At 29.8% G+C, this 14,420-nt stretch overlaps 1 protein-coding gene across 2 annotated transcripts; it reads left to right on the top strand.

Moving 5' to 3' along the window:
• The first annotated feature begins 4,071 nt into the window (after positions 1-4,071).
• LOC117215382 (probable ATP-dependent RNA helicase pitchoune) lies at positions 4,072-11,166 on the top strand. 2 transcript variants are annotated; one of them, XM_033461758.1, is made up of 10 exons: positions 4,072-4,283; positions 4,389-4,493; positions 6,412-6,480; positions 7,528-7,788; positions 7,852-8,166; positions 8,241-8,542; positions 8,619-8,771; positions 8,848-9,018; positions 10,059-10,236; positions 10,826-11,165. In XM_033461758.1, exons 1-10 carry the CDS (start codon positions 4,190-4,192, stop codon positions 10,912-10,914), a joined length of 1,737 nt encoding a protein of 578 aa, XP_033317649.1. In that variant the 5' UTR covers positions 4,072-4,189; the 3' UTR covers positions 10,915-11,165. The 2 variants fall into 2 exon arrangements, with proteins under 2 accessions (XP_033317649.1, XP_033317648.1); XM_033461757.1 differs by having other exon boundaries at positions 4,190-4,292; positions 10,826-11,166.
• The last annotated feature ends 3,254 nt before the right edge of the window (positions 11,167-14,420 follow it).

Below are 14,420 nucleotides of genomic sequence, written 5' to 3'. Positions count from 1 at the left end.
CTAGGAATTTGAAGCTCCGGAATCCGTTTCACTTGTTCAAAAATTGTACATTGTTAAAGTTTGGTATTTTTTATTAGATTATTCAGCTTACTCCGCATGACTTTTTTTCTTTTATGCGTTGCTCGTCTTTGTTGATACTATGAGCGTAACTTGATTGTATCCAGTAGTCTTATGGAAATAGAAAAGTACAAGTAATATTGATTGGGCCACGTATACAACCTTTATTCGAAATGTTATGTGACAAGTCGATTTATATATTGATAGTGAGGCGATGTTTCGTTATTCTGAACACAATATGTGTTTAAGTAAATGATCAAATTTATCGTTTAAATGGCTATACCATAGCCATATTCAGGTAAATAGCTTTACCGAAAAGACCTACGTGACCCTGGCTACGAGCGTCTGTAGAACACGTGTGCGGTGGGCCCAGGAAAAGACAATAGAGTGCTAAAACGGGCAGAGAGTCAGTCGAGAAACAGAGTGCGAGTTGAGCGGACACGGAGTGTGAGTCGGCGTGCAACGATATCGTAGTCTGTCCTTTTGTTATCGAATATCACTCATTAAAATACCTTAAACTTTAAACTCTACCATCATCACTTATCACTTACTCTAAGAATCCACCAGTTACTACATAGATTCTAATTTATATACTAAATTACGATCAAGCAAAGCAGATCCCCAATTTTATAGGTTTTTATATATTCTAATCTTAATTAAACTCATCGATTGGCCGCATGGTGCAGCACTAGTCCGAAAACAATCAGGTCCATAAGCGTGAACACTCTCATTTCCTCCCTGACCGAACTTCATCGCGTAATTTCAGTAAAGGCACAGGGCCGTGTCTTATCTTCTGATGATCCTCCTTGCTAATTTCGAGTGTCCTACGGGTTCGCAATTTCGCACATTCGTTCTCTTGTAATGAACACCTGAGTCTGGTCATTAGAATCGTTCTTAAAAGTTCCCCAGAACACTTCAGAAGTCAGTGGACGCTCGAGCCGCACTTCGACTCCCCGATTCCGAAGGTATCGGCGGCTGCCAATGCCTTGTGCGGCCTGCTGCCGAACATCGGCGGTGCGAGAGTCGCGGTGCGCCGACTATACGAGGGCGTCGTTCGGTCCCGAGTGATGTACGGGGCCCCGGTATGGGCGGACGATCTGATGGCGAGTCGTCGCAGCATACTGCTCCTCAGGAGAATCGTCAGGGGATACCGAACGGTGTCTCACGCGTCGGCGACCGTTCTGGTCGCGTCCCCCCCGTGGGAGCTTCGGGCACTGGCGCTCAAGAGAAGATACACCCACATGAGAGTATGGGACCCGGGAGAGGACTCGACCAAGCAGGCGGCCCCAAACGACCTAGGAACCGTCGAGGAGGACGCGTGGGACCAGTGGCAATCCCAGCTGATCAACGAGGGAGGCGAACATCGAGGCACGGAGGCGGTCCTCCCAAACGGGGAGACGCCGCGGCTTCCCACTCACCTACAGGATGACCCAGGTGCTCACGGGACACGGCGTATTCGGCGAGTACCTGAGGAAAATCGGACAGGAGACGACGAACATCTGTCACCACTGCGGGGAGGGCAAGGACACGGTGCAGCACACGCTGGAGCTTTGTCCGGCGTGGGAACTGTCCCGCTACACCCTGCGGCACGTCATAGGCGAAAGATTGACCCCCTCGGCGATCGTAGAAGCGATGTTGAGCGGGCCACAGGAACTCGAGGCTGTCCGCCTCTTCTGCGAGCGAGTTATGGGGAGATCCCAAAAAATTTTTAATTTATTCATCATCAAATAAATATTCCTTCTGGTGTGCGTTTGCACAATGTTCAAAACAAACAACAAAGGAGCTTTAAGAAGAAAACCAACGCGAAAACTAGAAACCGGACTAGGATCCATAAAAACCTGAAATTTAAAAATTAAAATAAATCTTAGTCTAATAATAATTCTATATGGGGCACTGCCTTATATATATATACACACGCAACACACACAATATATATACACGCAACACAATATATATGCACGCAAACACACACACAATATATATATATATATGTCGGGTTCACATTATGATTAAGATTAGGGGCGTGAAGCGAATCTTCATTTGGATTGGACATTGTTATTATGCAATAGAGAAGATATTTACCAGCGCAAATACGATTATTACAGAATTTGACAAGTAACCGTGGTAATTAGATACTCGAGATGCTAATGACAATGATCTTAGGTTCAATAACGAATCCACGGTCAACGGGATGACGAATGCGATTTGATCCACGATTCTGGTGTGACTCAACGTACTTGTCCTCAGTACAAGTAGAACTTATCTGACTGAACAGAATCTCAGCCCAAGTGGAACTGCCCTTATATACTCCTCTCCGTACCTCTCTGTACCCTTTGGGTCAATCTTTGTTTTTAAGGAGAGTTATATAATTACTCCATATCTCTGTTAGATACACATCCCTCCCGTGACCGTAGCTGCGTTCAGCGACCCGTTATGTCATAAATCTCGGGCACCCATACTCGGATTAAAACATAAACAACTATTTTTTTCAGTTTTATTATTTAAGTGCAGCTATAATAGAAGTCTGGATTAAAGTATTGGGGACCTTCCCAAACATTCCAAAAGAAAGGCTTCGATGTCCTTTCATCTCCGACATATACATATACATATATATGTGTACATCAAAATTTTCGACTTTTATTGTCCTTTAAATGAAAACTAATTGCTTATGATTAGAACTATAATAATTACGATTAAGAGTTAAACAAAAAGGCAAGAGAATAAAATGAAATATATGCCATATAGAATTAACTACTACATAATACCTTCTACAATACCTGTATATAGCGATTCTGAAATGTGATAAAAATATGTTTAGAATTGTAGTCCCAATAGCATATACAAAAAACATCAAAATCGGTGATATGGGCGAACTTCTAAATAATTACCATAAATTTTACTCAGTAATGGAAGTAAGATGGATGAAAATCGTAAAATTAATCACAACGTCAAATTTCGTTTGCATTTAATTTGTTCTTCTGTTTTTGTCGTTTCTGTAAATGAATACGCATGCAAAACAGATACATTATCGTCAGAAATATTATTCGCAGCCTACCAACTATTGAAATTACTATCAAAATGAAATTTAAGTTTTATTATAACAAAAACATTATTGCGAGAAAAGTAAATTTAATGTTATATCTAAAAAGCTATTGTATATGGAGAATATATTAAAATTATTGCATCATTTTACTGATCCATTATCGTTTGAAAGGAAAGATTTTCCTTTCTTCGTTAAAAAGATATAATAAATAATTAATTTCTCTTTAAGAGGCAACTTAGTTCAATTATTGCGCGATTTTATTATTCTCATATTTGTTTATATCGAATAGAAAAGATTTCCATAGAACCATACAATGAAACAGGCTCTGATGACGTGAACCACAGCGCCACAGCATACCACGTTTTTGGTGGAACTAAATAGGTGTTTGTATATGCCAGCGTGAAACTAAATAGAACAGATTCCTAACTTTATAAGTTTTCATATATTTTAGCGTAGAATACCATCAGTACTTGGTTGCTGGGAACAATATTAGCTCGAGAACAATTAGAACTCATTTCCTCTCTGATGGTACATTGTAAAATAGTTTAGACATTAATTTTTTTAAGTTACCTTTTACTATAAGAAGTTCCATAAACAAACCTATAAAAACGGACAGAAGAGCGCGGTCCTTCAAATAATAAAGTTCAGTTTGGCGTTTAACTTAATTTCATAATATTTGTATTTTTTAATCTGTGATTTCTAAGTTTGTTTAATTCATTTTCTAATAAAAGCTCTGTTTTGGTTCTTATAGTGTTGAAGTTTTAAGCTATTGTTTCTTCATATAAATTAAAAAAAAGTAATAGGGAAAGATTAATGCGGATAGAATTCCCACCTCCATCTTTTGGCTGATATTTCTAACATTGGATTAAGAATGTCCATTCTCACATGTGTTCTTAGCAACGACTTGAAGCAGGGAGAAGCCATTGATATATCAGTGAAAGAAACGCTCTGATTGGGCGACCGTAACGCCCACTGTCAGTTATTGCAAACTAGTTTTAAAGAAGACATCAATTTTCAATTTAGCACATGGTTAAAACGTGTTGAGATATTTTGTTACACTAAAATAAGCATTTGATTTGTTAAACAAATATGTCAGTACCTAATAAAGTTTTAATGCGAAAAATTAAGAAAAAAGAAAGGAAGAAACTTGAAGTATTGAAAGAACGGGAGAAGCAAGTACAAGGTTATAAATGTAGTCATAAAATATAATTTATTATTGTTATATTATAACCTATCTTTACATAAAATTATTAGCTCTTACTGATAATCTATTTTATATTAATGGCAGGTGAAGCCCCAATTGAAAATTTGGAAGATGATGTTCAAGAAAATGAGATAGATGTTATAAATGAATCAAAACGACGTCACTCACAAGAAAGTGTGCCAGTAAAAAGTAAGTTAAAATAATTATTTATTTAATTTCTACAATTTAGATTATATTTATTAATATTTTAATTTTCCTCAAAACTGAAAATAGACTGTGTTTATGTTTGTTATATTTCTAAGGTACATATAAAGTATATACAATAGTGAATGCATTGCTATGTAGAATTTAATTTGTTAACTGAAATTAATATATTAACATCTGTTAGAATCAAAACAGATTTACTCAAAGTAATTGCTTTTTATAATTTCCTAATTTTAATTTAAACCATGTCTGAAAAAAATTCTTTGATATTTAAGTAACCTTTTAATGTTCATATTCTTTATCATCTAACCATAAAAAAGTAATAACATAATAGAATAGAAAGTGTAATGTAAATAGTAAAAGAAAGTAATTCTTTCTATAAATGTGAAATATATCATTTACAATCAGCGTAAAAATGTTCAAAGTTTAATGTTTTATCTTATTGGATGAACGAAAATAATAAATTGGATATCTCTAAAATTTGTATTGTTTGCATACTAATATCCATATAATGAAAAATATATATAATATACAAGATATGTCAAGGAGTTAATGGTAAACCTTAACAGCATGTAGTATTTACTAACACAGGCAAAAGAGTTTTAATGAACATGAATCCAAATATCATTAGTTTTCAACTTATGGAATGTTTCCATTATTTATCTCGGTTTACATTAATCTACAACATATATTTAACATGATGGTCATTCATTTCATCACATGCTTTGACATGGTATGTGATATGCACAATCATTATTTAAATTATTTAAATTATGATTAATTATTTAAATAGTATAAAAGTAAGTTGAGAAATAATAGTAATTATTTAATATTAGACAATCCCATTGATTCCAATGACCTTCAAGTGTGTTGTCCAAATCAACATCATGAACAATTTTTCTCTATGCATGTTACCATCGCTTGGCTTTAGTTTCCTAGATATTCGCAAGAAACCTCAAATTTACAGTACAACCATACTTCATTCTGGCATAAATGGACGCAGAGATGGCATAAAGTTTCTATGATCACAAATTTGATCATTTTATCATTGATCATGTTGTGTCCTGGAGCTTTCTTTGGATTTATGTTGAATTAAGAATAAAACCTCCAAATAAAATAATCAAAATCTTTCTTCAAAAGATCGTGCCTAGGAGGGCAGTAAATAATAGATATTGCAGACTATACCAGTCTTGAATCATAACATTAGATGCCTGGAGATAATTCTTTTTATATCATGCTTCTAATGGAGCTTATAATGTTTTATATTTGATTTTATATTAATATCTGATTTACCTGACCACTGGGATGTTGAATGTGATGTATTATAGACATTGATATTGAAGTGATTTTTGTCTGTGAAATGAGTTGCAGAAATGAGCATTATATCTATTTTGTGGCAGCCTAGGATGATTTCCAGTTTGTTTTTATGTTGAACAAATGCAATAGCATTCCCTGTAGTAATACATATCAGCTTCATTATTTTGTACTGAGCATTATTTTATTTATTACCAGTGCTAACAGAGATAATAAGTTGTTTATATGTCCTGTCTGTGTTTCAATTAATTTCTCTAATCTGCTGAAATTTTCTATAGTTCATACATTAGTAGTATGGCTATCGTTGGTATTATATCATGTAGATGTTTATTAACATAAGACTGCAAAGCGACTGAAACATGAGAAATTAAACATAGCCATATGTGCTATTTGTTTATTCGAGAGTATGTGACTTTTACTTTATATATTTTTCATCTGCATAAACTTGAGTGATCTGTTTATATAGTATAAAACAACTATTTGTATGTGATATTAAAAAATTTCAAATCTAAATCTTGTTTCATCAACTCAGGCGTTTCCCTTCATAGAATGTGTTTATTGTATAACATGTAATTATTATATGTTACAGAGAAACGAAAAAAAAACGAAGATGATCAAATATCACAAGAAAACAATACTAATAGTATAGATGAAAATTGTAAGTATTTTAAGAAAATTTCACTAATCTTTTAATTACTGTAAATTTCAAAACAAAAACATTTGCTATAAGTGACATATTATTCGGAAGTTAACCATTAAAGTGCATTAAAAATATTTTTATTTAAAAAGTTTTTTTTCATACAATTTTATGGTTTATCCCCTTAAATAATCAGTATTAAATTATATTTAAGCTGTATAGTTCAATGGTATTTACAATTTTTGAACCGCATCAAATAATTTTTTGAAAAAGCTTGATATATAGAGAATTTCATTGCAGGTAATACAACTCGACATGGTTGGATTCCTTATGCAAAAATTAATCGAAAATATAGAACAGTTCATGCATTCATACCTCTACTCTGTATTAATAATTTAGTTTCATATATACAACATTAATTTATAACTATTGTATCACAATAAATGTGTTTTTCAATAGAGAGTTTTCATAACATGCTATTAGAGTTTAGTGAATGCAAAAAAAATACATGCAAATCAGTAAATTTCCATAGACAACAATACTCAAATAGACTTTATCCCTATATAAGATCTTTTTTTAGTTTCGAACAATTTTTGGTTATGTGTAATAAATTTCCTTCAAAAGACTTATTACAAATGATATTATGATATTATCTAAATATTAAATCACTTTCACGTTAATCGTATTCATTTATTTGACAAATGACTAAAGAACTGGATATGTCAATTAAAAATGTCAATACAATGAAAAAAATGATTATTATTAAATATGTTTAATATTCTTTTAGAATCTAGGAAGGAACTTTTTTATGGAGAATATCATATTTAAAGTATATGAATTCATTTAAGAGAATTAAGATCAATTCTTTTTTAATACAGAAAAATATATATATTTAAAAAATCATAATTATTGCAATTTATTATTAATTAACAGATAGATAATTCTATATGTCAGTTCTTTCCAAAAAGACAATTGGCGAAGTTTAGAAATTGTGAACATTATTACATGATACATGCTGTGTATTATATATATATGAATATTAACTTGATTTATCTTTCATTCTTGCAGTACCTGGATCTGCAATGGGTCTAACGATAGCAAATGATACAAATTTTAAGGTATTAGCAGAATCTGTTTGTGAAAATACTTTAAAAGCAATAGAAGACATGGGTTTTACAAACATGACAGAAATACAAGCAAAAGCTATTCCTCCTTTACTAGAAGGAAGAGATCTAGTGGGTTCTGCAAAAACAGGATCTGGGAAAACTTTAGCATTTTTAATACCTGCTGTTGAATTAATTTATAAATTGAAATTTATGCCTCGCAATGGTATGTTAATAATATAAATAAAATATTTGGGTTGTAAATATTTCATTATATTACTATTTTTAGGCACAGGTTGTATTATTATATCTCCAACACGAGAGTTGTCTATGCAAACATTTGGAGTTTTAAAAGAACTAATGAAATATCATTACCATACATATGGTTTACTAATGGGGGGTGCTAATAGACAGACTGAAGCTCAAAAACTTGCAAAAGGAATTAATATTATCGTAGCTACCCCTGGTAGATTATTGGATCATCTACAAAATACAGCAGACTTTTTGTATAAAAATCTTCAATGTCTGGTTATTGATGAAGCTGATCGTATCTTAGATATTGGTTTTGAAGAAGAACTGAAACAAATTATTAACATTTTACCAAGTTAGTTCAATCTTTCATATTTTTGTAGCAGAAATAATGATAATGATAAAGAATATATACATATTTTATTATAGAAAAGAGACTAACAATGTTGTTCAGTGCAACACAAACCAAGCGAACGGAAATGTTAACGACTTTAGCTTTAAAAAAAGAACCAGTTTATGTTGGTGTTGATGATGATAAGGAAAAGGCAACAGTAGAAGGTTTAGAACAGGGTTATGTTGTGTGCCCCAGTGAAAAGAGATTTTTACTTTTATTTACTTTTTTAAAAAAGAACAGGAAGAAAAAGGTTATGGTTTTCTTCAGTTCATGCATGTCAGTCAAATATCACCATGAACTACTAAATTACATTGATTTGCCAGTATTAAGCATACATGTACGGTACAGTGTGGAATACTTTCAATTATTTGACACCTAACAGTTTTATATTACATATTTCAATTATTTAATAGGGGAAACAGAAACAAACGAAGAGAACAACAACATTTTTCCAATTCTGTAACGCGTCTTCTGGTATACTCCTTTGTACTGATGTGGCTGCTCGTGGTCTTGATATACCAGCTGTTGATTGGATTGTACAATATGATCCTCCAGATGATCCTAAGGCAAATTAAATTAAATGTAACATAATGCAAACATTATTAAATTGGTAATGAATATAATAGCTAAGTGCTGTTGCAGGAATATATTCATCGTGTTGGTAGAACAGCTCGAGGAGAAGGTAGTAGCGGTCATGCGTTACTAATTTTGAGGCCAGAGGAACTTGGTTTCCTCCGTTATCTTAAACAGGCTAGAGTACCTGTAAACGAATTTGATTTTTCATGGAATAAAATTGCTGATATACAATTACAGGTAAATATACATATTTTAATTTTTAATTTTTAACTAAAAATTTATAAAATTGGAAATATTTTATGTAGTGCGTAAATCCATATTAAAACTTCACAAAATGAAGATAGCGAAATATAATCTCTAAATTCTATTCAATTTTGTAACAAAGTTAATTTGTAGAATTTGTCAAAACAAGAATGATTATGTTCCATTTTAGGTATATGTAGGAAGTTAATAGTTTTTGATATATTCATAATTAATGAATCATGCCTTATATTTTAAAATACACAACATTTGTATCATGGTTATTACTAATATATGGTGTCTATAGACCAAATATAAAAAATATTCTTTCTTTTCCAATTTTGGCCTTATTTTTATGGTAGACTAATATATATACAATATACATATATTATATAATATATATTATTAATTAAATTAATGTATTGCAAGTTCTTCTAATACATCTATATATATATATAGGTAATTAGAATAATATAATTAGATGTGATACATATTTGAATAATATAATAAAATAAAAAATAATATAATTATATATATATCTGTATTACTCTAAGTTTTTTTGAGTTTTCTTTTTTTAAAAGTCATGGGTAAAGGATATGTAATAATTGTGTGTGCAAACATTTTCTGTAAACTATAAAATGCAAAGACGACCAAAAATGTAAATTAACTACACGAATTGGATACCTTAAGTATCAGTTACAATATTTCACATTAAAATAAATTGAATTTTTCTGTTATTTCCATCTACAAATATAAATCATTTTTACTCTAACATTTTGAATGCACAGAAAAAACAGAATGTGTATAACGAAAAAATGAGTTCCTTCTATATTTGTTTTACATTAAACCGTAACTTTCCATAATAAAAATTGTAAAAATTTAGATATCTAATAATGTATGATGCTATTAAATTTAATACTTCTTATTATTAATTTCTGTTATTTTAAAGTAATTCTAATAATTATTTCAATATAGTTATGACTATCTACAGTGCTCTACATTAAAATAATTAAATTGTGTTTCTTCATCTGTTTTAGCTTGAAAAATTGGTTTCGAAGAATTATTTTTTAAATATGTCAGCAAAAGAAGCCTTCAAAGCATATGTGAGGGCATATGATTCTCATCATTTGAAACAAATTTTTGACATTGAGACCCTGGACTTATCGAAGGTCGCAAAATCTTTTGGGTTCGTGGTTCCACCAGCTGTGGATTTGAGTATCCTTTAAAACATAATCTTTTATTGAGATTTCAATAATATTTGGTATTATAATACTTCATTTGCGTATTTACTATATTCATTTACTATATGTATATGCGTACGATGCACAGAAAACTAGATTTCGATTATATAAAATGTTAAAAATGTTCTTCCTTTATTTGCTATATTTTTATAACGTGCAGAAAATTTTTCATTCTTTATACAGGGTGGTTGGTAACTGGTGATACAAGCGGAAAGGGGGTGATTCTACGCGAAAAAGGAAGTCGAAAATATAGAATAAACATTTTTCGTTTGAGGCTTTGTTTTTGAGAAAATCAACTTTGAATTTTCGCTCGGTACGCGTGTGGTACGTTATAACGGATCTCACTGTAGATCGTTGTCTCGATGGAAAAATTAAAAAAAAAATTTTTTTATTCTATATTTTCGACTTCTTTTTTCGCGTAGAATCACCCCCTTTCCGCTTGTACCACCAGTTACCAACCATCCTGTATATTTTTGTACGGATTACATATATGTACCTGCTAGCTGCATTTATATATACAAATATTGTAGAAAAATTGCTTCCTTAACATTATTTCATTATAGAAGTGGGAATAAGTAAAAATTCCCGACCACGAAAAAAATTAGGTGGAGGTTATGGATACTCTAAATTTAAATCACGGTCTAACTTTTAAATTGATTATCTTATATAAAATGCAAAATACAATTTACCTAATTTTATGAAGAAATAAGATATATTTCATAAAACATAATTCTTTATTTACCTTTTTAAGGTATTGTACAATATGCAAGATTTGTATAAAATATTACAAAATTTATAAATAAGACATGTGTGGATATTTATTTCCTGGAATAGCTGTATTGTTTGTAAGAGTATTTTAAATGGTAACTAATGAATTATTTATGTATACTGCAATTTGTAAAACTATATAACAACTATTGCTGTATGTAATTATTTTATTATTATTAGTATGAAGTATAATATAGAGATATAGAATCCATCTAGATATATTATAATATTTTTTACAGCTGTATTAAATTAGGTTAGATTTAAATAAAGTTAACTTTTTCAAGGAAAAATTTGATTCATCCGTAAAGATCTTATTTCATGCTACACTAGCAAATATTTAATTATGCTATATTAATATTTCATTTTATTTTTTTATTTTTTGTGACTAAAAGATAAATAGCATACTAGTTAATTATACTATGATCTATGAAACAGTTTTTAAAGTAATTACACAGAATATATTCTCAAAAAAAAGTGGTAAAACTTGTCTTGTGGCACTATAGCTTATTGATATAAAAGTAATGAAAGACTGTAAACAGATGTAAAGTATCTCACATAAATATATTGTAAAGTACTCAGCGTCACTAAAATATGGTGGCAATAAATTATATATTATGTTATTATATATAGACGGTGCTGCTTAAGTCTTATAAAATAACCAATATATTCTTTTAATTATTTATATTACCTGTCATTTCTTATAAAATAAACAACTAAAAAGAAACTATTGATGGGTGAAAAATGACAAGAGGAATACTTTATGTGTGACACCCACGCTATTTCTCAGTAGTACCATGTATGGCACATGGTGTATGACGTCAACGCTACTTTATACTAACCAATACATATGTGTAGGCGTGTTGGATATGGCACAAAAGGTAACGCTCGTGGGATAACACTAAGGCGACAGAATTTATAATCGATCGCTGTTTTTGAGTCACGTCTTTATAGATTACTATTTGTAAAATTCCTCTTCTCTCTTTTCTAGAAATAAAATTACGATATATATTTTACTTTTTCAATAAGGTGTATACGTTTTTACTTTTAACTTTTATTGTTATCGCCTATGATCCTTTAAACAATTGTAAAGAAGAATTTATTGTCAATAACATCAAATAATATATATTTCCTCCATTTAATAGATATCTATGTTTTTATTCTATACGACTTAACGTACTAAAACTTAAAATAAATTTCAAATATTTAAAAAAGCTACAAAAAAGGTTTCAATACTCAAATTTTCCACATGTAACATTATGTAATAATGTATAGAATTGGAGATAGATTTACAAAAATGAACCTTTCATATTTTTCTTATTTAAAAATGGGCACATTTTTTATAAATAATTTGAATGAGCATTTTTGTACAAACTAATCAAGGACAATGTTAAAATTTCCCAATATTTAACTGATATATTATACATCTTTCAGTTCTTGTCCAAGGACTATAATAAAAATTGAAAGAAATTATTGTTTGTGAAAATTATTTTCTAAATAAAACGTTTTTTCATTATCGTTTGATTACTTCAAAAGCAAGGGAATATTTTGAACAACAAAACTATTTCAAATAATTTAATCTTGCAAGTTCAAATAACTCCATCCTCCATGTGGCTGTATTTTTAGTTACATTAAATTCTATATATACTAATAGTAATAATTAGACAATAATAAAATATCAACAGAATTTAAATACTGATACGTAATGCCAAGTTTGAACAAATATATGAATCATACATTTATTTCCGTGTAAACTTGCGATATGAATGTGTACAAAAGTGTAACTTATGTTAATGTTAAGTATATTTTGTGTATTTATCACGTAGATTTAAACATTGAAGTAATGTGAACACATCGTTTGAAAATCGAGAGAATTATAGAATAAAAAAAATTATATAAAAGATACAATAAAATTTATCCATTATTCATTGTATTTATGAGTGAAATGAAATTTTCAGTATACGAAGTTCCGTTTTCAATCAAACTTATTTTGAGAACTTTTGTATATGTAACTATTGGTTATTGCATTGTGTCATTTAATAGTAGATTAAAACTTAAAACAAATGCAATTATATACAATATCGAAAATATTACCTTTACGAATTTAAAACAACTCTGTGTAACGATAATGCAAAAAAACATTGCACGATCATAAAGAACTTTAATCATAATATAAAATTTTGTTCAATTCATTCATTCACGGATTTTTACTTTTTCACTTTTATTACATTTTCAATGTTGACTTTCTTCATATCTAAAATTTCCTTAATACAAAATTTTAATACAAAATTTTGTTAAGAGAACTATAATTATATTAAAGAAACATAATATAAACAAACATCAAGAATAAACATAGATGAGAATAGTATCAAGCAATCAAGCAATATTTTTAATTATAGCATACAGGGTATTAATTCTGAACTTTTTTTCACGCAATTGATAAATTTACGGTAGAAAAAGATAAAGTTACCTATCTTTTATATTTGCCATGGTTTACACGTAACGACATAGCTATAACTATTTTCAAATGGATAGTTGTAGTTGTTTTTATATTATAAATATATAAAAAATGAAAGCTATGAAAGTTAGGAGAATATTTTAGAGATTTTGTATCACTGTATTTATTTTACTAATAAAGTATCTAAATATGGTTACGAAATTCTCAATAACTGCAGCGGTATCAATTCTTTTTGGATACCAAATCCAGTGAAGAGAGACATTAAATTCCTTCATGTTTATATTTCAATAAAATATAGAATATTATTGAATCATAAGTTGTTCAACCTGTTTCATTGACATATCGAAAAATAAACGTAATGTACTTCCCTATAATGTAAAAAAGATTATAGCTAACTATCGATTTAATAATATTTCTGGTGTATCGTCTTTACGTGAAAAATCATTGTGCAATATTAAAAATAGTAAAACCTTGTTCTTTTGTATTTTTCCTCGCAAATCTACTATTTATAGAAAAATCGGTAGCAACTAACAGGGTTGTTATGGTGTATATTTTAGTGGGAGTCTTACTGGAAAAGAAAATATATATATATTTTTAAAATTTCTTACGGCAAGATAAAATCACATTGGTAATTCGATCAATTGGCAGTACCCTTTCTGCAATGACTTCATACAGTGCAATGTTAATACGATGCGTAATTATATTGAATATTTGATTTCGAAAACTTGTTAAAATTAAAGGAATACGTCTCTTTTGGTAAAACTAGTGTCAAAAAGCGAAGAAATTAATAAATATTTATATTTAAATAATTACTTTTATAATTCATTGTTTTGAATTATTATATACACATGAAGCAACTAATAAAGATATGTTTGCGAGAGTAGATTATCATATAATAAAAATAACGGTAAGGTAGTTGTTATTTATATTTATAT

Source organism: Bombus bifarius, unplaced genomic scaffold, assembly GCF_011952205.1.
Source record: "Bombus bifarius isolate JDL3187 unplaced genomic scaffold, Bbif_JDL3187 scf7180000009565, whole genome shotgun sequence".
NCBI classification, from domain to species: domain Eukaryota; kingdom Metazoa; phylum Arthropoda; class Insecta; order Hymenoptera; family Apidae; genus Bombus; species Bombus bifarius.
This window is presented reverse-complemented; position numbering and strand designations above follow the sequence as displayed.